The sequence below is a fragment of the Cyprinodon variegatus genome, unplaced genomic scaffold (genome assembly GCF_000732505.1).
Source record: "Cyprinodon variegatus isolate N-32 unplaced genomic scaffold, C_variegatus-1.0 Scaffold97, whole genome shotgun sequence".
Taxonomy (NCBI): domain Eukaryota; kingdom Metazoa; phylum Chordata; class Actinopteri; order Cyprinodontiformes; family Cyprinodontidae; genus Cyprinodon; species Cyprinodon variegatus.
In genome coordinates this window covers 1,103,476-1,131,251 of record NW_015150550.1, presented here as the reverse complement: position 1 = coordinate 1,131,251, position 27,776 = coordinate 1,103,476, and the positions used below count along the sequence as shown (strand labels likewise).

Below are 27,776 nucleotides of genomic sequence, written 5' to 3'. Positions count from 1 at the left end.
TGGAGGCAGACAGGTGGCTTCTGAATAATGCATGATGGGGCTGTTTGAAATTCTCTGTATTTTCCCTAGTAAAAAGTTAAACAGAATTTCATGTTTACAGTATATATCGACTAGGTGGGACATGGTAGGGAGCTTGGCCTAACCGAGATTGTTTTAGTTTGTAGATGTTGTATATATAGTTATTTTAAAGGCATACATAATACCTTCCATAATTCCTATGGTTTCTATTAAACTGCTCTGATTTTTTTTTATGCTTCCTTCATTTGTTTAGAGCTTTTTATAAAACAATAATCTCTGCAATTATTGAATATTATATTATTATTGCATTGCATATTATTGAATTTTTTTTAAACTAACACCATACTTACAACTTCTTAAAAGGATGTTGTACTGAGTGTGGCTGTGACTGCAGCTGAGTTCCTTTTACTTTCTGGCTACATTTTCCATCAATGCATCAATTATTTCAGTGTCAATAATCATTTTGAAAGTGATAAGGGTGTCAGTGAAAATTAGCTAATTAGATTATTCAAACTTTTCTAATGACTCTGTTGATTCATTGCTCCTCTCTCAGCATCCGAGGTGCATGATGAGTTTAAGACAGGATTAGGAGAATTTGTTGAATGTCAGTGTAAACTTACTGACTCAGATGTTTTTCTCATCTGCAGTAGAAGGAAAGGAGAAATAAATATAACAAAAAAAAAAAGTTTGATACCATAAGTATCAGACGTCACTTTAGAGGCTCACTCTTTTTCAGAGCATTCTTTAAAAACCCTTCTGCTGAACTAAAGCCCTGAACTAGTGAAGAGGACTTGAGAACTCCTTCAGCAGAAATGAGAGACAAATCCCTCCAAAGCTCGATGGTATGGCCTAAATACTGAGCCGGATTAAAACTGCTCATTTCTCCTATAATAATTATGTAACTGGATATTATTGCAGACGTGACAACTTGGGTCAATTTAGTGGAGAGACTTGAAGTGGCATTTAAAAAATGGTTTTCACTGCCGTTAAGTCAAATTACAAGCATTGCTTCTCTTTTTTCCACTGAACAGCAGTTTATGGAATAGATTAAAGCAAATTATTGGTTCTATCAAACTACATTTGTTGAGTGACTTTGGAAGAGTTTCCCAGTTGAAGCTCATAAAACCATAGCTGCTGTAAAAGTGAATTAGCTGGTTTATTTTTTAATGAAGATTAAAATCATAATCTTTTTCAAAATAATTTTTGGACAGGAGGACAGCAACCTTAACTCACTTGTGACAATATGTTGACATCAGATTATTGAAAAAAACAAAACAAAAAAGGATTATTCAGCATATCACAAATATTTATCTATCATGTAGGTACTGGAACTGCATCTACTGGGTACTCTATAGCCAAGATAAATGAAAGATACAGTAAGCTATGAGATGCATTTATTAATCTAGATGTAATGAGTTGCTGATATTCAAACTGTCCAGAGGAATGAGTATATAATAAAGCCTAAATGCAAAATGGTTAATTGAGTGAAACAGGCTGGCCTGAATCATGTAGAGCCAACTGATCTGCTGGAGTTGTTAAGTCCACCAAATTCACAAAGACCTAGCAGAATAAGACTCTTTTGCTTCTTTTCCACCAGGTCCACTTCGCCTGGCTCGACTCCACCCTACCAATTTTGAAGGCAGAAAGGAAAACTTTTCAAAATTGGTGGGTAGGGTAGAGCCAGGCCTGGTGGAGCAAGAGGAAAGGGGGCATAAACAGGAACATTCAGATTGTGAGGTCAGAAAAAAAGCCAGGAACCATTTTATCCTCTATTAGCCATTCAGGCTGGTGTGTGGATACTTTTTGAGACACTTCATTTAAACCCTGAGTATTGCTGCTTACCATCTAAATCTGTTTAAAACCACAGGAGCCATCATTATATCAGAAACCTACAGTATGTCCCTAATATAAGTTAACATAACATTCACCAGATTATGCAGTGCAGTGGATAATGTCGTATGTACTGGAAACTTTCATCGCAATTTACAGAAGGCAAATGTGCTGAAACTGGCCAATAATGAATAAAATCTTAGCTTCTGACGCAAAGATGATTTCAACAAGTATTAAGACGTTTTGCTTATAGGGCCCAAACTGAACTCCTTAGTCAAAACATTGTTTTGTTTTCATTTTTAATTTTGTTTTTACATTTATTTATTTGGTTTCGCCTTTTATCAATCTCCCTCATAGTTAGCAAAGACCTTATCACCAGTGATTATTAGCAAAACAGGGAGATGCACTTTAGACAGCTGAGCAGACCATCACAGGACACCACAGAGACACAGCCTTGGTTAACCAGCCATGAATGCAGAATGACACCTAAAGGGTTCATCTACAGAGAAAAATCAATCCATCAGTTGTGTTTTGGGAAGAACAGAAAGTATCCAGAGAGAAAGTCATCTTTCACCAACATGTTCATGATCTCTACAAACTCTCTTCTACCCCTAACTGTATAGGTATTCCTGTTTTACTATTGCAATTAACTAAATCTGTACTTTTGTATTTTTTTACTTTATTGATTGTTCATTTTTTTATAACCATTTTTTTTTCTATGCTGATGTCCCGTATTTATTATAATTATAATAATGCATTTGATTTGAAGGCACCTTTCTTAGCACTCACAGACACTGTACAAAGATACACAAAAATGCATCAAAAGAAACAATAATAAAATCAATAAAACAGATGGAGGCAATGGCAATATCAATAGACTTCATCACTATCTGACCAAAATATATTAATATGATCTAGAAACACACTATTGGCACCTTCCACAAATCATTACGATTTAAAGAAAATACTGGGGCCCAAAAGTAGCCCATGAGGGAAACAACAAGGAACTTCCAAACATGCTTAACAAAATTAGCCCCGACTTTACAAACTGTTTCCTATTCCAGACAATTGCTTAATTAATCAATTTTCTTCATCCTGATACCATCTGGTATACCATTTTCCTGTCTAAAATATTATGACATATTGCGTCAAAAAATGTTTTAATACCTTAAAAAACTTAGATTCTCTTTTTTCAATGTATTTATAAAAATAACCAGTGTCAGCTGTCTCAGCTGCTGAACAATAAAATATATTGTCAATCACCACAAATATGAATGCTTCATAGAACATTTAAAGAAGTGTGATCAGCAAAATAAGTCCAGAGCTGCAGATTTGTAACAGCATGAGCCCTAAACTCAGGATATATTGAGCAGGTGTTAAATATGTAATGTGTTTTTTCTTGGAAATATGGCAAAATAATGTATTCCGAAGAGTCATTTTGAATGCTTGATTTTTGATGGACAGTTTCCTTCACACTGCAAAACATAAAACATGTTTGGTAAAAGCAGAACGGGAGCAAAACATAAATACAGAAGAAAAAAAACATTGACTTTGGAGGATGAAGCTGCAAAAAGCACTGAAGTCTAATATATGCCAGTTTAAGGTTTTAATTGCTGTTGTTTGTAGAAGTTTTCATATCTCATACTTTTGTGCATTTTGTCATATGAAGTAGAAAAAACCCAAATGACTCCAAATTATGAGTTAGCAGGTAAAGGTCTGTCCTTTTGTATGAATAGCTGTAACTCAGTCAGACACAAGGGGTAAAGCCTGAAGCTTCATTGTAAGTCTTGCTATAGAATCTCCAGTAGCTTAGATTGGATGTTCTGGTCTACCCCTTTCTCTAGTGTTCTGCAGGTTTTAGTTGTTCTCCACCCAAGGTGTGCTACATAGACCAAAGAAGTTCAGTTTTAGTATCAACTGACAAGGTTAATTTTGTCCATATGTTTGGTAAATCCCGTACATGACCAATTGCAAACAGAACTTTAAAGTATCCCCTATTTTGAGTTGACCTTTCACGCATCTTACTAAAATACTTTAAAAAGTGTTGCAACTTGAAAAGTTAAAGTCCAACTACTTTTAAAGGCAGCATAGCAGACAGACCTTTGTGCTGGTTTCACCATTCTCTTGTTTTGTAGAAAAGGATTCAGATAAAGTGAAAAAAAGTATTTTTGGTAAATTCTATTAAAGAATTCAAAGTGGAAAATATGAATAAAGCTAAGTTTATGTGAGTCAGGTTCTGCATATTTATTTACCAACAGCAATGCTTACACCACTAAAGTAGCATTAAAAATACTTTCTTTTCTGTTTCCCGCTGAAAGTTTAATCCTATCCTAAGAGACTGAATGTGGAGCTCCAGCGTACAATTGTCAAACAGAAGGTACAGATTTCCACAGATTTAAGAACACAAACAGTCCCTGCAATCATTATGATTCACGAGAGAGACACAGGTAACAATAGTCATATGCAATCAAGAAAACACAACTGTTCATTGTAAAGCCAATTTTCAAAAATAACCTAAGCAATTAGCAGCTGGTTAGTTTGTGCCCAATTATTTCTCTAAAGGTCTAGAAAGAAAGCAAATATGGAAACACCAAAAATAAAGGGACCTTTATGTGAACAATTTTTTTAAACGTTTTAATCAATCCAACGAACAACTGAAAATAAAGGAAGTGCCCACAACAGCCATATATGCCCTGCAAAAAAGGTTTTGTTCCCATAACGTTTTCTTTATTTTGCTTATTTCTGAGCTTAAATGTTTAAGATCACTAAGAACATGTTAAAGCCAGACAATGCAGCTTTAAAGTGATGATTTATTTTATTTGAAGGGTAAATATATATTAAATCAGCCTGAACCTGCGTAAGAAAAAGTAATTAGTCCCGAAATCCAATAACAAGTTGATGCCATGAAGTGTTTGCAAGAATTGGTTCATTTAGATACTAGTAACTGATGCTAAACTCAAAAATTCGGTTAATCACAGTCATCATATTAAAAGTCTAATATTGGTTAAAATATTTAAAAATTACATTTTCACCTGTTTTTTTTAATACCGCAATCTTAAACTGAAAACCACTTCATTCAAACACTTTGGTTAATGTTATGTCCTATATTAAAAACCCTTTGATTATCTGAAACATTCAGGTTTAAGAAAAAAAAAAAATCAGAATGAATGTCCTTACTTTTTCAGTGCATGTGTAGGTTTAGCTGTATATGAGGGTGTGCTGGCCACTGAGTCTTGACCAGTGAGTCTGACAGATGGTGTTATATGTCAAGTAGGTCTGACCTGCTGAATCCAGGGGCCAGAGACATTTAGAAGGAAACAAACCCACAGAAAACCTGCACAGCAATGCAGTGGCACACAAGGACAAAGAGGAGTAGGTAAACAGTCGACTCCTCACATCTAGATTTCTCCTTGAAAATCTCCTCAACCTGTCTACCAGTTTTAGTTCCGACACATCAAAGTCAATGTTACTGTCAAAATGTCAAAATGAAAAACAACAACAACACACATAAGCTATGAAATGAAGACAAGAGATATATTGCTATAAAAAAAAAGAAAACTCTGACTCCTATTCCTATTGTAAATATCAGAGACTGCTGTACCAGGTCTGCTTCACATTAAGTACTGTTCTGATTTTTGTAATCTCATACAGCTAATTAACCAGTGATGGTATTTATTTAAAGGACTGAACTACAATAATCAACACGAGGACTCCATTCCAGCATGTAAATGAGCCACATTTAGCCTTACAGGCAAAATTGTATGCATGGTCTTTGGCTGATGTTATAAAAGCCACGTCATTAATAGAATAAAGCACAAGCTGAACAAAATAGAAGTACTGTACATGGCTCTATCAATCAATCTGAAGCAGCATAAACAAATATATAATTACTCATGTAAATAGAGTCTATGTGATTTCAAAACAAGAATTGTTTAAAACTTAAAAAAAAAAAAGGTTTTTTAGGTTCTAATGATTTATGAAATCCAGACGCATGAAAACACAGTGGAGGACTGAGAACCAGCGATGACCAGTGAGACAAAGAGAACAATAAAAACCATCACTGTTTTCAGGTCGTTTATTATGTGGTTCTCAAGAGAGGCCGATAAAGCCAACAGATTTCCAAATATGATTCCTGATTAAAAAGCAGGGAAATAAGAAGCCTTTAAGGCTGATTAAATATTTTAAATATTTGATCATTTGCTAAAAATGTTCAGTCCAATTTCATAAAACTTCACACTTTATTTTAAAACCTCAAAATCTCTTTCTGTATTTTACTCTTTTTATAACATCTCTGTAATATAACTGCCTAAACAGTTTTATGCTACAGTAGTACCATTATTAATTTATATAAATACCCATCTATATATAAACCCATGTAAACACCCTGTGCAATAACCCAGTATAATAATCCTGCTATATATATATATATAAAGCTGTCATATGAAGACGCACTGTATATACTCTACATATCCCATGAACCATTTTCTTACTTTGGCACCTTCTTCTTTTCTTTTTGACTATTTGAGCTGATGTAACAAGTACATTTCTCCACTGAGATCAATCAATCAATCAATCAATCAATCAATCAATCAATCAATCAATCAATCAATCAATCAATCAATCAATCAATCAATTAATCAATCATTTGGGATCTGGATTCTTTTTATTCTGGGTGCTAGCTTCCAAATACTCTCAAAGTTAAAAAAGTCCTGCTACCTCATCAGTATGCTCTACTTTCACACCAAACCATGTTTCTGTGCTCAGATTTAAATGTGTCTTCCTAAATCCTCTCCCCTCCATTTTGCACTTGCCTCATTGTAATGAAAAGTCTTAAACTTTCCTTCTCAGTTCGCTCTATATGCAAAGGGTTCTGTCTTCTCTCTGTTGTACTAAAGAGGGAGTCTTACCTTGTAAGGATCACAGCTAACAGTCTGTGTGATTTACAGTAAAGTGTGACTCCTTTGATGTTTCAGAACAGATTTATTCTTAGATGATTGGTTCAAATAGTACACTGACCACCTGGAGCAACAGGTGTTGTAGTTATTTAAGAAAGTATTTTGTATTTGCACTTTTGTTTAAAATCTACACATGTGTAGCTTTACAGACAAAAAAAAAAGTTTTTATTTACAGGAGTTATGTTGTTTTTGTTGTTGTTATGTTGTTGTCTGTAGAGTTCACTGTAATTTACCACTAACCTGTAACTGAGTGCAGGAAAATAGAGTCCAGTCTCCTTCTGGGTAATTAAGACATACACCCTTTTTAAGCGTTTTGATAAATCTTATAGTTAGAGTGGCTCAGGTTATCCTGAGCTATGTCTATAGTTATGCTGCTATAGGCTTAGACTGCTGGAGGAGATAGGGATCCCTTTTTCATCCTTCTGCTTCATTTTATCTCTATTCTCCCACTCTGCAGAATGTGTTAGTTTAATCTCTAATGTTATGCCAGTCTGCCTTGGCAGATGGCCGCTCAAACTGAGCCTGGTTTTGCTGGAAGTTTCTTCTGTTAAAATTGAGTTTTTCCTCTCCACTGTCTCTACAAGCATGCTTGGTGTAAGTGGTTACCTTCGAGTCAATGAGTTGATGCAATCAACTGGTTTTCGTACATTTGAATCGATATGACTGTATGATCTGGTTGAATTGTCTCTATAAGGTGCCTTGAGATTACGTGTTGTGCTACAGAAAAAAATGAATTGAATTAAGGTCATGAAGGTCCAGCTGTACACAATGTTTACCAATGACTGAATTTAGCAAATATTAATAAATCTAATGTTTCTTTATATTCAGTCAGGAATACACAATGCTTTGTTTTTTAACAGTAGTTTATGCATTTGGTCCAACTGTCCAGTACAATTTAAAGCTTTATCTCAACCCTTGTATACTCTATCTAAAGGGCACTGCTAAGAATACCGCCGAACACCAGCTTAAGTATTATTTGGTAAAGTGATTTCTCCATCTTAACATATAAAGCAGTAGGGGTGCAAATATTGGTCACTGATTGCAGTCTCTATGGTTTATATTATCACTGTCTGCATTCCTATGGCTGCATTTTTCAGGGTGCATGACTCTAAAACAGCAAATAGAAGCTTTATAAAGTGAACACAAAGTAATTTAATCACTTTTTTTATCTTATAAAAGTTGAAGTGTAGTGCTTTCAAGTACACCTGCCATGAGTCAACAACTGGCAGGGAAAAGACATTAGATGTTAGCGAAGCTCACAGTGCATCTAATGGCCTTCCTGTTGTGATGAATGAAATGATTGAAAGGAGACCTTCCTCTGTAACTGTGTTAAAGTTAATGAACTGCAAAGCTCTGGGAGCTTTGAGCTGAAGAGGTTTGATCAGTTTCACCTGTTTGACCAGGGGATGTAACAATAGGAAATATGAGAGTCGTGTTGAGGATAAATAGATGGAAGGGTAGTGGTCAGGGTTTTTTTTAGAATGTTTTTGATGTGACCCATTAATATCCTGCTAAGGGTCTGTAACCTTTACAAACAGAAGAGCAAAGTTTGCTGTGATTCCAGCTAAATAAAGCTTGCTTAGTGACAAGTGTTAAATAACTTTAAAATAAATGAAAACTCATGATGAATTATAAAGTGTATATCACAGAGACTCCATTCATTTTAGAGAACCACTATTTTACCCTATTGCATATTTTAAGGAAAAATAAAGAAAACTAAACATGAAAAAACAGGGAGTAATATATGTTCTCTCATGAAATGTTGATAGTTTTAGACAATAATGTAAAAAAAAATTTTTTTTAACCTAATGACAAGAGTTTCCCCTAAAAATATTACATATATTTGCAATTATTCTATTAAAAAAAACAGCAAAACTGACATTTGTTATATCTAAGTTATATTTAAAAATGTTTTGTTAAATCTTAATAATTTTAGCATAAGTTATAAAACCCATTATTAAAGTTCCAAAAAGTGACCTTTGGCTCTGGAGGCCCCTGATCCCTTTCACAATGGCAGCAATCCAATACAATGCCTTCACTCATTCTATTTTATATCCATATATTTTATAGCGATCTATAATGCATAAATCCATCCATCCATTAGATTTACCTGATGCTCTGGATCTCCCGAATGTCTGGATCAGTTGCATTGAGTGAAGCCACGAAGCTGCCAACAGGGATGTTTTCCATCCTTGTGACTATCAACGGGTCTGGGAAAAAGACAGGTCCCTCATTGATGCCCTCGACAGTGACACGGACAGTTGCTGTGGAGCTGGGACCATAGCCGACATCAGGAACCAAAGGATCCTCGTTCTCCACTCTGATGAGAAGTGTGTGGAGCTCAACCGTCTCATAGTCTAGAGGCTGGATAGTACCGATGATTAATGGTAATTCATTTGAATTTAGAAATGCACTGGGTAATTTTATGTACATTATCTTACCTTGACCACTGAGAGCATCCCTTCATTGTTGTCAGGATTTGTTTGGATCTCAAAACTCTGTTTGGGATCTCCACTGATTATGGAGTACATAGCTCTCCATGCCCCCGTGGCCGGGTCGTCTCTGTCATCCACCGTCAGGTTGACTATGACACCCCTTGAGCCTTCATGTACATGAGCCTCAAACTGATACAAGACAAAGAAAACAATCCAGATAAGTAAGACAAAATGAAATGTCATGGTTAAAAAACATGGAACAAAACAAATTCAGCTGGATTTGGAAGATGGCCTTGAAAAAGACACTGGACCTGAAGCTGATTTATATAACTGCAAAATGTTAGAATATTGTAATGTACTTTAAGAAAAAAAAATCTGAATAAATGCATAATTTTTTTATTTAACAAGTTATATGGTAACTGCCTATTTGCATATTGTCAGTGTTGACAATATTGCCACCTTGGAAAAGAAGGCAACTATCCACAGGAGGCTTGTTACCTGGTTTAACAAGCAACATGCTTTGAACCATAGCACGAGGAAAACAAATTAAAACTTGTGCTCTACACACTAAAAGAAGTCCTACTTTCATGGAAAAGTATTCATAAAAAGACTCATTAAACTAGAAAAACCTATTTCTCATCATTAGGGGAGAACATGATTATACTTACACAGTCAAAGATCCATTCAACCTACAAATTCCTCAGCTTATATTGTGAGTATCATGGTGTTCAGGACTTGGGCCAGTTCTCTTTTCTTCTTATAATTAGGCATGCATTTTGCTGCAACTGGGTATGATAAATAATATTTATAATGTTAAGCTAATGTTACCACAGCTATATGCATCTATACATTCTGATAAACCTAATCAGTAAGGCGGACCAAAAACGGGATAATAAAGGGACACAAACACTACTGTTTTATCATGTTTATGAGACTGAAACAGAGGAAAGCCTCTGGACCGGACAGCATCCCCTCAAGGCAGCTGAGGAACTGTGCTGATGAGCTCTGCGAGGTCCTCAGATTCATCTACAACCTGAGCCTCAGCTTGGGGTTGGTCCCCCCCCCTCTGGAAGACCTTTGGTGTGGTACCAGTTCCCAAAAGGCTTCATGCCAAGGAACCAGCCTACTTTAGACCATTCACCCTGACCTGATGAAGACCATGGGGCGCCCCCATGGTGAGCCCCACCCTGGACCTGCTGCAGGTTGCTTACCGACCTGACATCAGAGTGTTGGATACCATCATCTACCTGCTGCAGCGAGCGCTCACCCAGAACACCGAGAGCGCAGTGAGTGCCATGTTCTTTGACTCTTCCAACGCTTTCAACACCATCAGACCAGAGCTGCTGAGGGGGAAGCTGGAGGACGCTGGAACATGAACTACCTCACCAAACGACCTCAGTATGTGCTGCGGCATGGCTGTAAGTCAGGGGTGGCAGTCTGCAGTACCAGGGCCCCCCAGGGCATCGTTCTATCTCTGTTCCTCTTTACCCTTTACACCTTAGACTTCACCTACAACACAGACAGCTGCCAACTCCAGAAGTTCTTGTATGACTCGTCCATTGAAGGCTGTTACAAAGGGGAACAAGCTTGAGTATCGACCAGTCATCATGAACTTTGTGGACTACTGTGAGGAGAACCACCTGTGTCTTAACACCAGTAAGACGAAGGAGATGGTGTTTGACTTCAGGAGAAGACCCCCACCTCATCCCGCCAGTGAACATCCAGGGGCAGGACATAAAAACTGTAGAGTGTTTCAAATCACATCAATAATAAACAGAACTGGACTCATAACACTGACGCCCTGATTAAGAAGGGCCAGAGTCGCCCCTACCTCCTGAGGAGGCTGAGTTCCTTTTAAATGAGCAGGCCCCTGCTTAAAAGCTTCTATAACTCTGTGGTGGCATCAGCCCTCTTCTATGCTGTTGTCTTCTAGGCACCTGGCAGCGCAGACTGGAACAGAAACAGACTGAACAAATTGGTGAGAAAGGCCATTTCTGTTCTTGGCTGCGCCCTGGACTCAGTGGAGGAAGTGGCTGAGAGGAGGGTGCTGTCCAAGCTTACATCCATCATGGACAACACATCTCACCCCCTGCACCAGACTGTAGAGGAGCTGAGCAGCTCCTTTATTGAAAGAGTTTTACAACCTGTTTGTAAAAAGGAGCGCAACCAAAGGTCATTCATCCCCGCTGCCACCAGGCTCTACAATGCGACACTACAACGGCAATAACTTGTGCAATGGATAATGTGCAATTACCATTTATTATCCTGTGCAATTAATTTCTTTATATTTGACACCCAGTGCAATAGCTATATATATGAATATCCATCAATATAAATGCCCATGTAAACACCCTGTGCAATCACCCTGTATAATAATCCTGCTATATAAAAAAAAGTGTCATGCACCTTTTCTTCTTCCTACCTTCTTCTCTTTGTAAATATTTGAGTCAATGTAAAGAGTAAATTTCTCCACTTTGAGATCAATCAAATCAATCAGTTAATCAATCAATCAATCAATCAGTTGAGTTGATGGAAATAAATTTCCACAAATGTTCAGGCCAATAAGGCCTTTTCAGAACAGTGCGGAATGGTGTAGAAGCAAAATCTTACAAATTGTCTCAAATTAAATAAGTATGAAAATGACAAATATCCTTTTATATGGAAAAAAAGACATTGACAGTGAGCATTGAATGTCAGTACCTATAGCAGGTTGTATTATCCTATTCTGATAATCATTGATAACCTCTTCAATCACAGACACACAGAGCTGTGTACCAAGGAAGACTAAATGTTAAATCTTTCATCAGAACCAATTTTTACAAGATATTAGCTTAAGAGTGTGGATAATTTTGAAACCAGGTAAATTCATCCTTATTTTCTAGATGTTTCTTCAATGGAATTGTGCAGGGTGTGAATTTGTATTTGTATTCATTACCTTCTGGCCCAAAACCTGGCTACTTAAGAGGCTTGTGTTGTATCTGTATATCAATGTTATCCTATTTTAAGAAGAGATGGTATTTTCTTTTCTGACCTTCTCATAGAGACTGAATGCCAAACCAAACAGATGGTGGGACAGAGTGGAAAAAGGACATTTCACCATTTCTCCATTAAAACCTCCTCCATTAAAATTGTATATATAATTATTGCTATGAATAATATTTATAGAAACACACAATTAAATAAAGACTTTTCACAGCAATATTGAAGAGCACAGTGCATCTCATTTATTTTTCCAGTGTCAGTCGCTTCACCTCACCTCACTGTTCATTGTTGGAATTGTGGCTAAATCACATTCCTATCGATGCACACTGCCAGTCTCCCACTAAAGACCACATTGTAATCAGGGTTACTACTGCAGAGGCTCCGGGCAGGCGAAAGCAATTCTGTCAGCATGTCTCCACGTGTGTGCGTGTCAGAGCCGCTATTGTGTCAGAGCTTACAGCGTAATCTTTCAGACACAGAACAGCATGTTTAAGGATAGCGTTGGTCCGGCCTAGATTACTGTGTCTCCTGTCAGCCCACAGCATTGTTGTTTCACAGATTACCCTCTTACTGCTTTACACTTCCTTGCTCTGTGCATTTATCTGAAGAGAGACAAACATTGATTTCTCCTTTTCCCTTTCTTTGCCACCGTCCCTATTCATCGAAAGCTTGTTAAAAAAAACTCAGAGCCATTTTCAGTCATTTGGGCCACAAAACACTGAAGGAGTCTCTTAAATTAAAGAGATTGTGTTCATTCCCAAATATGCATTGCTGGGCCTTTTTTTCCGAGTGTCATTCAGGACAAATCGGCATCATAATGTGATTCATAAACGACTATTAGTTAAAATATTAAAAACATATCACATTTTTAAGCACAAAAATGCATACTGTAGCATTTTAAAAAGTACCTATTCCAGTTTTAAAAACCAGGCTTGGACCTAGAAAAGCTTTTGTACACATTTTACAAAGGCAGAAAAATACTTAACATACAATAGTGGGACTCAATGGCCATCCTCTAGACTTCAATAAAACTTCTTTGAGCAATTTCTCACACCTTCAGGGTCAAGCTCTTCCCAACAAACACACACTTACAGAAAAAAATATAGACGGTCAGGCTTGGTTTAATCATGTGGGGCAACCATGCGGATGGAGGAAACCTGCATTCTGCACGATGCAGCCTCTGAGCCCCTGCCCTGGTGCTGATAAGGCCCCAATTCCACCTGGAGCATAAAGTGTCCAGCCAGCTGAAAGACTAGAAGAAAATGACTAACTACTAATGAAAGCACAGCACCTGAAATGGCTTCAACACCCAAAGAAGAGAGAAGAACAAGTTGAAGAAAGCCATGGCTGATTGACATTGTAGGTTTGTTGTGCTTTGAGGCATGATTGAGTTTTGAAAGTTGACTTTTATCTGTATGTTTGCGCTGTTTTCTCTTTAATTACAGCAGTGACTTTTAAACATGTCAAGGAAACATCAAGAACTAATAATAGGGCTTTATAATAACTTCCATGTATTGTATATGAGCCACTTCATTTGTGAATTGTCTGACAACTAACAGGATTCTCTTTACCTGAGCCTAAACCAAACCCTATCAAATTGCTACTTAACCTTTACCCTTTAGAGAAGGTTATGAGATTTAGTATTACTTTCACATTTAGATCCAAATAACAATGACCAACTGAAAAAAAAAGGAATACAGTGGCAACATATCATAGGAGAAAGGAAATTAAGCAAGACTATTTTTTTCCTGTGCCCATGGTGAAAATTACAAGATGGGCTTCTGACCCTCCTGTAATTATGGTTAGAACCCCACAACATGTAAAAAACAACGGCTTATGAGGTATACAGCAAATGTAAATGGAAGTTAATATTGTTCATACATCTACATTGATAGTATTGCAAATACAGTAAGTAATCTAAAGGGGAAAAAAAAAACATACAAATCAGCTTATCAAAATCAAAGGCTTTTGTGACCTATAGTTGACACCTAAGAAATATTTTAAATGATCAGGCCAATAAACATCCCTTGACACTATCAAATCTACAAGCAGAGCTCCCCTCCTGAAATACCAACTATGTAACTTGGAAGAAGACGGAACGTGATTGGCCAGGTCATGTGACCTGAAAAAACATGTATCGCTTTAAGGCCATAGGCTCTTAGGTCGTCATGAAGCCAAGGCTTTTGCTCCACAATTTTCTGCGTGCTCTACTACTGCTTAAGGCTCTTAGGAATCCAGTTTGTGTGGTCTGTTTTTGTGTTTCCTTTCCTCCTCCACCAGGTGGTGCCCCGTCCTCATTGGGCCTCCCTGCACACCTGCAGCTCATTGCCTCATTACCTGTGGAGTGCTCTTAAGCTGCTGACTGCAACTACCTCGAGGCCAGGGTGTTTGCCAGTTTGGGGTGCTCTAGCCATGCTTAGTTTTGCTGAGTCAAACTGAGTTTTTGTCTACCTGAATTTTAAACTTGCTGTTTTTTCTTTGCCTCTTGGCAGGAAGTCATCCTGCAAACTGGATGTTTTGGACCTTCTCTCCCCTGGAAGGATCTTCTGAGAACCAAACTGAGCTGAGGATTCAAGTTTGTGGTTTGGATCAACCTTTTCCCCCAAGGATTGTCTGGGGCTTCTCTCTGAGCAGGCGATTCATCTCCACAATAACCTATTCAAGTACCGCAGGAAATCTAAGTGGCAGTCAGCCTCTCCGTTCACCAAGGAACAACCACATTCTGGGTTAACCCTGTCAGCCCTCCATCGAAGAAGACAAACACTGGAACATCCCACACTGACTGGAGTCAATAAGAGACAACAATTTTCTGGAATTGTGAGTCTGCAACCTTTAGTACCTCTTCAAGTCCAAGAATCAAATTTCCCACTGAGCCTGAACTAACCGCAGTGTCTTCCCCTCACTTTCCAGTTCCGGTTGAACAGTGTTCAGAGCTACACTGGACTCCTCACATCCATCTCAATAAACCTGTTAAACTTTTCCCCGGTCTCTCTGTGTTGGTTTACTGCATGTGGGTCAGAGCATTTGATAAAATCATGACAATGGCTGAGGCAAGGAAAACATTTAATACTAGAAGTCCCAGAGAATTTCAGTTTTCCTGCAAGCCCCCCTCCCCATTTCAAGTTTGTGTATTGACTCTACCTTGCTAACTGTCCCTATTGTAATGCAAATAACCTGTGATATGACCAGCCCTTCTACATGAGACTGGATAAAGGCTGAAACAAATTGGCACCAGAACAAGAGCATGCTCCAAACACTTTTCATTACCTGCCCCTGCAATATCAGACCTTTTTGCGGGAATATATTGATAAGTCTTATCTTTTATTTAGGCAAACCTATTGAACAACCAGATCTCATACGGGTCCTAGTTCCTGATCTGAGAACAGTTCATAGCCATGCTTTTCCAACAAGGCAAGGCAGAGCCTATTTATATTGTCCATTCACCAACAGACTCATTTAAATTGCAAAGCTCACTATGTGAAATAACAACTTAGAGAGTATTTGTATTTTGTCTTGTTTTGCCTTTTCATGTCATTAATCATTTCAGCTTAGAAAATGACAAACAGTATGACTTCAGTATTGGAGTAACATTTATTTCACCCAAGGAAAAGCACTACATATGAAGCTACAATTGTCCCATTTAGCAGCTTTGACAAACCCAAGGTGAGTCCTTCCTGCATTTGAGACAGGTATACTTTGTGCAGTGCACAATGCTCAGTGCTGTGGTTCCTGTTGCAGAGATTGTGCACCTGGCCTGCTTATAATAACAAAGAAAACATTTCAAAGAATAGAGTTTAGCACACATTCCGATAGTAAGAGTTGTAGTATGAACTAGATGAGGTTATCTATGTGTGCTACAAGTTTGGTGGCACTACAGTGATCTTTAGTGTAAATATTGGCTATTATATGCTTATAATAACAAAGAAAAAAGCTCCAAAAATACAGTTTGGCCCATCTTCCCAAAGTAAGAGTTGTAGTATGATCCGGATTATGTTTTCTATGTATCCTACAAGTTTGGTGGCACTTCAATAATCTATAGTGTAGTCATTGCTCATTTTATACTTATTCTAATAACAAAATAGAGATGCCATTTGTCATTTAGGCTTTGGGAAATTCCTCAAAAAAGTATTATTTTCGAATCCAATAAATGTGTTATGAAAGACATGAGATGAGATACACATGAAATGAATTTGATGATAATCCACCTCTCCTTGGTGACACTTTTGAATATTTCTCTCTGATTATTTTGCAACTTGCACACGGTCCCTAAGCATTTGCGGAGGAGCGAGCTCTGCATAGGGTCCAACGTAATTCTCCCAGCGCGATAGGAGACTCGTTTTGAGGATACTACGGTTGTAGCTCACTGTCTGCCTTGCTGTGGTTGCTGAGAGGTGTCTGTGTTGTAAAATAAATCATCTGCCGACAATTTATTAATCCGGAAAAGACTGTTGAATTTTGCAACAGTGCTGGGGCATTTGTGGCCACTAGGGTCACAACACGTTAAAGTTACAGGTCTAGCACCCATAGTGGCCAAAAGTTATATGGTGTGCCTTTAAGTAAATCAAAATTAAAATGGGTTCAATTTGAGTTTTTCTCTTTATTTACATTATGATGTCAGAAAAAGTTTCAGAGGTTCATTTTAGTAACATTTCATAAACTTTTTCCTATGTTTCTTTACAGGTAATGGCACTGACACGTAATTTCTGTTGTACTTAAGAGCTGAAGCTAGTATATGATTAATAGCTTCTGATTATGCTACAGATATGTAAATCAACAATTCATATAATGCACTACTCAGTTCAGATGCTAACTCTAGCAAGTTTTTTTTACATGAAGGGCTGTGAACTGATTATAAAGCCTCTCTTTCTGAATGGAACCAGGTGTTTGGTTTACTGAACACCATTTTCTCTGTCGTGGGGCCAAGACAAACACCTGCCAGGTGGAAAGCAAATTGTTATTTTCATGAAGGTTCATTAAGATCAGACTACTGTGAAAACCTTACATTAAACATCACCTTCAAGAGGTCTCAAAACAACCCGTCGACTTCTGCACTGCAAATCAGGACAGCTGTTTGGTTTCTCAAAACAAAATGTAATATCACAAATCTTTCTCACTGAAGCATCAGTAACATTTAGCTTATTTTCTCCCAGATGTAGGTACAAAGGAATTCTGGCATTAGGCCTAGGAAAGAGATGAAAATCTGTTAGCTTAGAGAAAACATAATGTCTGCTGCATTACGGCTATGACAGAAACAGAATTGTATTCTGTCCTTTGACTACCACAGCAAAATGGTGCATATGAAACTTAAAATTTCAATTTGATTCCACAATAATAGATAGATACTGAAAAACACATGTGAATAAAGGCAGTTATGTACACATATAGAAAAGTTCCAATCCTGAATAAAAATAGATGAAGATGAACTTATTTCAATCCTGGATGCTGTCAAACTGTGTTATGAATACAGATGGCAGTTCAGGCAGCAGTTCAGGCAGCTCGACAACAGCTGAGCAGCTGTTCATTTGTCCTAATGGAAACTACTCTGTGACACGTCCCTGCTGCCCCCAAGATTTTTTCTGACAGGAACATACAATGTAAGGGCCCATCACATTAAACCTCCACTCAACAGATGTCTGGACAAGAATGTAACAGAGCAGTTTACAGTCTGTCTGTTTGTGTTCCTTTTTTAACCATCACTCTCTCTTGGTACCCTGATGGATTTTTCTATCATTGTCTAAATAAAACTCAAAGGCGGCTGATCCTGTAGCTTTGTCTGATGCATGATTTCTAAAATGTATTCCAAATTCATTTGCAGCTTTAACTCTGCGTGATGAATCTATGGCCATGTTTGTTTTTACTATAAATTTGTATCCCAGATACACAAATGCCTTGCACTTTGTTCATGCCTTATTTTATAACCAAGCTTAATGTCTGAATTTCTTTAGAGTAAGAAGAAACACAGGATTTAGGTAAAAGATGATCTGCTTAGAAGCAACTTTTCCTTTGTTGCTGCGATACAGTAAAGTAATATCTTAGTGGTCCTGAAAAAAGAGCCAGGTCTATCGTCCCTGTCCATCAAACCAAAATAAAAACACAGGTAAAGCTTCTCTTTTCATCATTCGGTTTTAATCCTCCATACAGTGAAGGGTGTCTAGAAATTTAATGGGCTTACCATTTGATTTATTCATTTTACTTGCTTCTGTGTAGCCTGTTTCCTATATATACCTGTGATTAACCTCCCAGCAAAGTAGATTTTAGAACATGACATATCACATTTTTTTCAGTTAGACTTGAAATGAAAAGGAATGCAAGCATATATAAACCTAATAAGAGCTCAAAGCAGTGTAGGCAGTATGACTGGTGAATAGGCATTTCAACTGTGATACGTATCTTAACATCCCACCGAAAGTGTTTTATTAAAGATACCTGAACAACAAATACTAGATTGGTCCACTTTGAATCATCAATAAAACACAGCAGTATGTTCTTTAATCCAAAAGAAAATGATATGATGGCATCTTAAAGAAACAAATAAAACAAGGAAATCATCCTGTGTGCTAAAGTGGCTTAACTGAACTGCCATTTTTCTGAGGAAGCATTTTTTACAAGTTCCAGAATGAACATTTCTGTTCACTTAGAATACATCTAGGTACCTGCTGCTGTTAAAAATATGTGTTTTTTTTAGATTAACAATCAAAAAAGAAAAGTGAGTTTTTTTTAATAAATGGGAAAATGGTAAGTTCGTGACAGGATGTAAAAATTCAACTTCACAGTATGTCATAAAATCTACAATAGTAAGAAGCTCAATACATCTTATTGTATTAGCAGAACCCCATGTGGTAAATTACAGCAGCAGACATCAAGAGATACAATAATCCATGTACTGAGCCCACATGCCATCCAATAAACTGTCGCTTTAGGAAGATTATTTGATCCACATGATCAGAGTGAATCAAACTCTTAGACTGATGAGCTCCTAAAACTCTTTCTCTCATTATGAAAATCTAGGAATTATCTCACAACAAGTTGAGTGCATTATTGTTACAAGCAGCAAATCCCGTGATATTTCCATAAACTTGTACTGTAATGTATCTTTCTTAATCTTATGCAGGGAAAACAGTGGAAAGGGGGGTCAAACTCTGCAGAAACAGAATGACATTAAGATAGTTGACTGTATGAGGGTGTTTAGCTCAGCAATAAACAGGATTGGTGCTACTTACAGGAATGGTCAGAACAGATTCTTCCTTCCTTCCTTTTTTAAGTCTTGTGTGTACCTGTATGCTTTCATTTCCCTATTTGCTTAAAATATGTTTCCATTCTGCTCCATTCTATATATATATATATATATATATATATATATATATATATATATATATATATATATATATATATATATATACTAAAGAAGAAGAACAAAAAAAACCCAATGTGGTTATTTTATTATGGTTCACTTGTTTTTTTTAATACAAATATCTAATTAGCCTACTGAATGGCAGCAACTCTATGTATTTATTGAAGAGGTGATGAGGTAACTCTTAGTTCTAATATAAAGGTTTAAGTTACAAACAATTACAAGTACCTGCAAAAAGCAATTGATGACATCTGGACTTGGTATGCAAAAAGGCTAACCAGAAAATGTTTTTTTATCAAAAGCTTGGTTTTGTTAACGTAAATTCCCCTTTTATCTGTATGTTACAATTATTGAGTCTCTTCTTTGTCTTCCTCTTTTATTATTGTGTATTATTGGTTTTCAGCTTTAACTTTAAAGTACAACAATAGACTTCAGAATAGCATTAAATCATGCAAAAAATGGATGGAACAAACTTTTGGGCCCTAACTTAGTCTTGGTCAATGCTAACAGTAAAGCAAATACTGGTGCAACACAATCACTGGCTACCTTGCAGATGCCAGTATTTTTCTTATCAAGTGTGGAAATATTTTGTTCCCACAGTTATTTACTTTTTATTAATGACCTTCATGAAATATATAATTTAAAGAAAGATTTTTTTGTCCAATACATATGTTGCACAGCGTTTTGCCCGTCTGACTGCTCTGTAATTAATGTGCTGGCCAACAAGTGCCCCCTTTGGAGCTTTTGATTGATTGATTTTTTATTGACTTTATTGACTGATTAATTGTGTCTTTATTAATTAATTGATTGGTTGACTGACTGATTGATTGATCTACAGGGATTTGAACCCTCAATCACAGTTCGGCATTTCTGATTATTTCCTAAAGAAGGAAGAATATCCATTTAAAAGCAGCTGTTTGGAGTAAAATGTCTGGCTGAGGTCAGAGGAGACCAAAATGATTGTAAGGAAAGACTTTCTCAGCAAATAAATAGTTTCAACCTGGAAATCTGGCTTTGTGTTAAACGTGTGGCTGTTATGGTGCTCATAAGAATGGCTGGAAGTACAAATTCTAAAGACCATCATCCATTACGTTGTCACTGTCTGCTGTTTTCCTTCCAATGTTTAGGAGTTACTGCCGAGGAAATGGAACTACCGGTAGTTCCACTGCAGACGTGCCTTCAATCTACTTAGATTATACTGTATATCCATGATCCACTTAAAAACATTTGCATTAACAAGAATCAAAGCCTGCATGCAATCACAGCTGCTGTCTCACTTCACATGCCTGCAACATGCATGTGTCTAAATCTGCATGATTAAAATTTTCACCACACCTCTGATTATAACTCATGTGGAATGTGTTAATATATATTTCCTCTGTTTAGATTCACTCTAAACTTTTGAAAGATGTAGTCCCCTACTGTAAAACTAGAAATACCTTTACTAAAATATAATGATCTGCAAGCACAATCAAGGTGATGATATGCTGTATGCAAGTTTTAACAAGCATGTGTAGACTAGGCATCTAATATTAGAAACTCCTTTTGAATGAACCATGCTGGTCATAAGTGTAGACATACAGTAGTTTAAACATTCAAACTCTTCACTCAGACTCTTTGGATGTACACAGCAAACAGGCTGTTTGCAAGTCTTTCCTGGAGCTCAACAGGATTTATAGAGAGACTGAAGCAGCTAGAGGCAATGCGCTTTCCTTCAACTGAAACAGATTAGCTGCTGATACCCTTCAAGGGTAACCTTTTTATGCTACACAGTGGCTTGCAATGAAATGATGAAAGTGTACACATATCTAATTATGGATGATGGATAACTGAACAAGATTAAATAAAGCTTCAAGTATGGGTAAATATGATTAATTAGGTACATTCATTTGGATTGATACTGAAAGATGACCATTAGATTAAATCAGAAATGTTTTCCTTAAAATGGGTTGTTCTTGGTCAGTGCCAGCTTAAAAAAAGACAAAATCAAATTTGTGCAAATGTCTTTTTTCTGTTACCCGTAGTCTGATATTAAGCCTATGAAACATTTCCTTACCCTGTATTTTTTGTACAACATATTTGACCAGCTGCAGGAGGATATCACTAAGGGCAGAAAGTCGCAATCCTGGACTAATCCATAACACCCATAAGCTATCCCTCAAGACAGACTGACAGGGCCTAGTACCGTATGGCTGTTACAACACCCATCAACACAAATCTCTACCTGCAGGACAGATGGATCGCAGCTATGCATTTCCCCTGGTCATCATCGAAGAGAGAGTGTTGGAAAAACTGAGAGAGAAATACCGACAGAAACATGGAAAGATAATACTGAGCAAACCTGGGTGGGGGAAAAAATAATACAGTGACTCAGAAGCCCGGGAGTTTGAGTGACAGCAGCGATAAGGTCCATCATGGTCTTGTTATGAGGAGCAGGAGAAAAATAGCATATAAGCCCAGTCAGACATGGTGCAGAATTAGCAGAGCCGGGAAGGAGAGAAGATGAGACGAGCTGTGCAGAGCTGAGGACGAGACCCAAGTGGGGATCAGGATATTGGTGGATGAGGAGGAATGAAATGAGCTGAAATGTGTGAAGGTGAAAAGGTGCTGGAGTTTCTACATCTGTGCTCTGATTCTGAATCAGGAGGAACAACATCTACTTATTTCCTGATTCTCTCTGAAGAAAGAAAATTACAGAAACACTGGATCTAAAACTGGAGGCAAAAAGCAAAGATAAATAGGAAATGGCTTCTAAGACAGATGTTTTTATAACTTCAAATACAATACATAACTCTTTTTTTTCTGACACCTTGGTGATAAAATCATTGTTAAAACCTCACTAGAAAGAAAATGGAGCCATAGCAGAAGCCTCCCCAGTAAATATGAATATTATTTCCAGGAGGAAAAGCCACCTAAGCTTTAAATGCAAAGCAGACATTGGATCCAATAGGGGGCTTATAAGAATAAAACCAACTGAGGGCCAAGTAATAAGATATAGACACCAAATTAAATGATATTAATACATGACAGCATTCCTTAATAAAGGGGAGTCTGTCTTGTGTCATGCTCTCTAGCTACTGCTAGCAAGAGGATTGATAGCAGCAGAATATGCCTTTTAAATCAGCAAAATAAGTCACCAAAAAAGATAATAATAAAAAAAAAAATCCATGTTTAATTTCTAGAAAGTACTCTGACCTTTGTCACTACTGTTTTGGCCTGAAATCCACTTCAACAAACAAGTTAGATAATGAATCCCTTATGTGAAAAAATGGGTGACTCCATTCCTTACCTAAGCATTAAAATAGGATTTTACTGGAATTGAGTTAATTTCCAAATCAAATGAGGTTTACTTAAAATAATATAAATTTTTTGGAGGATAATTCTTAATGAAAACATAACATACTAAAAGCTTTTGGTGATTTAAGAAACCTGTATAAAACTACCAATAAACTTGCTCTGTTAAGAACAGCTGACCACAGTCTTTTAAAGTTTAATTTCTAGCTTTTTGCAACTCTGTTATAATTGAATAATTAATTGAAAGCTATTCAAGCTGATAATATGACATTTCTTTTTGGGATTCAACAATAATGTACCTGGATAAGGAATTATGTAACTGAAGTTTTTTTTTTTTTTTTAATGCAGGACTTTATAGATTCTCTACCTCCAACATCTGTTTGACTTATCCTCAGTACGAAGAAAGTGAAATACACTCTAGAGGTGGTGGATACAGCAACCTGAATGTGGCCAGATTACAGCTTTTCATGACAGGACAAATTTATTTTTTTATTAATTTGTAAAAAAAAAAAAAAAGCATGATGGACGTTATACACTAAAAAGCAGACCTACAGTAAGATGACAGGCGTCTGAGAGGTCAAAGAAGATTCATGGGGAGGCTAAAGGCAGTCAGGGACAGTGGAGGATGGAGGATTTATTCAGGAGCTTAACGTCTTCAAACACTTGTTTTATAAAAGCTCCATTTCTCCATGCCGTTCAATGGGTCTATCCCCAATGAGAAATGAGAACATTAACACAGACATGGACATGGTGCACTCTACAAGGCCCTGCCGAGCCCTCTGAGCTGTAACATTTTACATCTGAGCTGCACTCCTTACAAGCTCCCTTGACACCTCAATGCATCATAGGAGGGCTGTAGGGGAGGGTTGGTTGGGGCAAAGTGCCATGTGTCTTGGAACTTGACAACAGCTGTGGGCATTTCCATTAAAAAACACACAACTCAAGTGTTACAACTACACCTTAGGGTTCTGAGGGGTCTTTGGCTACCAGGTCTAATTCTGTCTTTGGTTTCACACAACCAGCATTAAAAAGAAGCATTAAGAGGAACAAAAAAAGGAAAAAGTGGCAACCTTTGACAAATTTTGTAAGTGGTGGCACAAATTGGCGATTGAAGCCACTTAAAACAAGTTATACTACACACTTTGCCTTGGGATGACTTAGTTTAGCTTGTTAGCATTTCTTTCTTTAAGCTTTGCTGACTGAACAAAACATAATGACTTGATCACTATGACTCCTATTTTGCTTTAACCTGTTGACTCTGCAGTGTTTGTCCACCATTACTCAAGGTGAATCAGCTCACCTCTGCCAGTGTAACAATACAGGATTTTTCTGCCCTCTTTAACTTACTGAAATTTTATTTGTTAGTAGCATTTATTGCAGATGAAGGAATTAAATTTGGTTGATAATTTCTCTTTTAACACCCCTCAGTAAGTAATACTTAATTGTATGCAGAGATCCTTTGTAGAGGTTTTTCTTCAATTCACAAATGATATATTTTGTTTCAAAATTTCTTTTGATTACGTTTTTGTGGCTTTGATCTGAACGATCATTCCAAACTCCAGGAATCTCTCTCCCAGACACACAAATGACATCATGGATCGGAAACCTGCAGCAGCCAAAACAGTCTCCTTTTAGTTGTGAACAATGTTATAAAAAACAGTAAACTTTTTAGGAAAATCTTGGAACAAAAGAAGGTATACGGACTATTACACAGCTTAACAGGTAAAAATAATGTTTTTTATGAATAAATCTTAAGCTTTCAGTCGAACACTGTGAGGGTACCAAACAGAAGAACAATGATGAGAAAGTCTGATCAAGAAGTGTAAAACCAATCATACTAGAATCTGATTCAAAGGATCAAATTGAGTCAATAAAAACCTGAGAACCCTATGAAATATTATTTTAAATCAATATTAACTTTTATCATCTTTTTTCTCTTCTTTTTCAGTCATGTTATTATAAAACAAATGAACTACAAACTGTCTCCATGCTCCTCACTTAGAAAAGTTTTGTCCTGTTTCATTTAACCATGTATGTCAAAGTACTCCAATCAATTTACAAGAGCTTATTACCAGAGGGTACTGATATTATGCTTTTGTTCTGTTTATTTATCCCAAGTCCTTAAACAAATGCAGTAGGTATTTTAACTATCCTTTTTTCTCCCCAGAGGGGAAAACAAACTCAGGTTTCCTCCAATATCTACAGAAGCTGCATTTGATTGGCAGGAGTAAGGAGAACAACATTCAAAATAGGTTTATTAAACAGTGTTTTTACCAGTGGATGTGTGAACTCTGGGGCATGGTCGTTCTTGTCTGTGATGGTGATGGTAGCTGTGGCTGTTCCTGTAAGGCCCACCTCACTTCCTGCCATGTCCTTGGCCACGATCTCTAATTCATATGTTGTTGTTGGGAGAGTCTGGAGAAAACACAACAGAGAGGAAGGTTTAAAAAGATGGAAAAAAAGGACCCAGAAAGATGCAAAGAAAACTACAGTGCAAAGAGGACCAGATTAAAAGCAAACCCCATTAGTATAAATATGTGTGAAGAATACCTGATGTTATAATTTTTCTTTACAAACTCTTTATGAATATATTGGAAAAGGTGATTAAATGCCACACACATCAAGATAAGAAATATTTGGGTTTTTACCATGTTTGTAAGGCAAAGTCTGGACCATAAAATAAAATGCATACATGTAAAAACAGATAATAGGTTTAAAAAAGAAAATTAGACTATGCACAACTGAATCATAACTGCACTCTTCCATTTAACCTCAGAGCCATTTTTAATTCAAACCCTTCACAGTGCTCTAGAGCTAGCGGACGTCAAGGAATAAAACTTTGTTTTTCACACTTTATTTTTATGAAAGGTTGTAAAAACACATATTCCTCAAAATATCCAAAATAAATATATTGGCATGCTTTTAGCATTCTTGGGCTTTTATTTTTTGTAAAAATTTAACATCAAATACATCTTTACAACAAGCTTGTTTATTTTGAGTGATTTTGTTTGATAAAGAGTAACTAGAAGATCAGTAAAACTCTATATGACTACAAGTCTGATCATTGCTCACTATAGTTTTGTTTCACACCTACATATACAAGTCCCATCCAAACCAAGGAGCTAGTGGTGGACTTTCGCAGAGGCAGATCCACCCCACTGTTGAACATCCAGGGAACGGACATTTAGATATTGGACTCCTATATTTACCTTATAGGAGTCCACTATCATCTGAATAACAACCTGGACTGGATGCACAAGACTGAGGCTTTCTACAAGAAAGGTCAGAGCAGACTCTTCCTGCTTAGGAAACTGAGGTTTTTTGGAGTTCAGGTGGCGCTCTTGAAGATCTATGAATTTGTTGTGGCATCAGCCATCTTCTATGGAGCTGTCTGTTGGAGCAATGGCTTATCTGTAGCTGTAGAGAAAGCAGCTGGATAAGTTAATCAGGAAGACCAGCTGTATGATTGGATGACCTCTGGACTCAGTGCAGGAGGAGGGGAAAAAAAAAGGATCCTAACTAAATTAACATCTTCGTTGGATAATGTCTCCACCCCTAAGCATGAAGCTGTTGCTGAATTGGAATGTTCCTTCAGTGACAGACTGCTGCACCCTAAATGCACCAGGGAGCGTTATCACAGATCCTTCCTCCCAACAACTGTAAGACTCTATAACCACCACAGCTCCCAACAACTTCAATAAGTTGTTACATTTATGCTGATTTGCAGTTTCTACCATAGTCGGTTAAATAACATGCTGCTATCATTTTTGCACATCTCAATACACTTCAATTTATCTATATAGCACCAATTCACAACACATGTCATCTCAAATCACTTTAGAGTCAAATTGATTCAAAGCTTTCAATCTTTGAAAAACCAGTTGATAGCATCAACTCATTGACTCAAAGGCAATCCCTCACACTCTGTAATGGGCAGGCCCGTCCAGTAAACACACAGGCAGGCAGACTAGCTCCCAGCTAGCATTTTGCCTCAGAGGGCCGGATTTATCAAGATCCAATTTTGCGTGCAGTAATTTGCGCTCGCAAACTGGAATTTTGCGCGAGGGGCTGAACCATGGTTTGCAGGTGATTTAACAAGAGGGATTGCGTAACTGGTGGCAGGTGCAAAACTGTTGGAGACGCCCTATTTAAATGATGGTTTTGCGCATTTTGTGGTTTGCGGCATGGCGAGTTTGGACAGCAGAAAGCGCAAAAGGAAATTCGACCCCATGGAAATGGAGGTGTTGGTGGATGAAGCCAACAAACATTTAAGTGAGCTACAGCAAAGAAGTGTGACTGTCACACAGAGGAACGCTATATGTGAACAAATCTGTAATAAAGTAAACGCTGTTGGTGAAACCTTGCGAACAGTGGATGAAGTAAAAAAAAAGATACCAGGATATTAGAAGGCGAACCAAAGAAAAACTGGCATATAACAAAACATCTGCAAACAAAACAAGAGGGGGCACAGTAGATGAGATGCCTCTGACCAGCATTGAGGAACAAGTACAGCTGACGCTCTGTGAGGAGCAAATCACTGGAATTGCAGCTCCAAAATGGCAATGCTGGATAAACGATATGTTTGGATGATCGTTTCCTCGTTCATTCCAAAAATATTCACACAGAGTGAAAAAATGCGTTCTCTGCGTCTCCTTGCTTCATTTCAATGTCTCCTTCTTGCGGCAATAACTGCTGCCATGTGTGCGCAATTACGCATACAGACCATTTGCACCTTCTTATGAAACGTGTTAAATATAGAGTCAGATACCGTTAGCAAAATTGCTTTCAGGTTAAGAGGCGCTATTTAGCACGTTTTAAAGACCAAATCCTTTTAGCACGCTGTTGATAGATCAGTTTGTACATTTTTTAGCGTGCGCAGAGAAATAGCTCACGTTTTTATGCACGCAAACC

The 27,776-nt window shown here is 37.3% G+C and overlaps 1 protein-coding gene across 1 annotated transcript in view; it reads right to left on the bottom strand.

Annotated features, from left to right (window-relative positions):
- Positions 1-27,776, bottom strand: part of cdh13 (cadherin 13) — a 462,542-nt gene that overhangs the window by 88,582 nt on the left and 346,184 nt on the right. The window contains exons 9-11 of the mRNA XM_015374092.1: positions 25,140-25,280; positions 9,245-9,427; positions 8,914-9,167 (exon numbers count right to left, since the gene is read on the bottom strand). Coding sequence (XP_015229578.1) covers positions 8,914-9,167; positions 9,245-9,427; positions 25,140-25,280 — 578 coding nt within the window. The remainder of the gene's footprint in view (positions 1-8,913; positions 9,168-9,244; positions 9,428-25,139; positions 25,281-27,776) is intronic.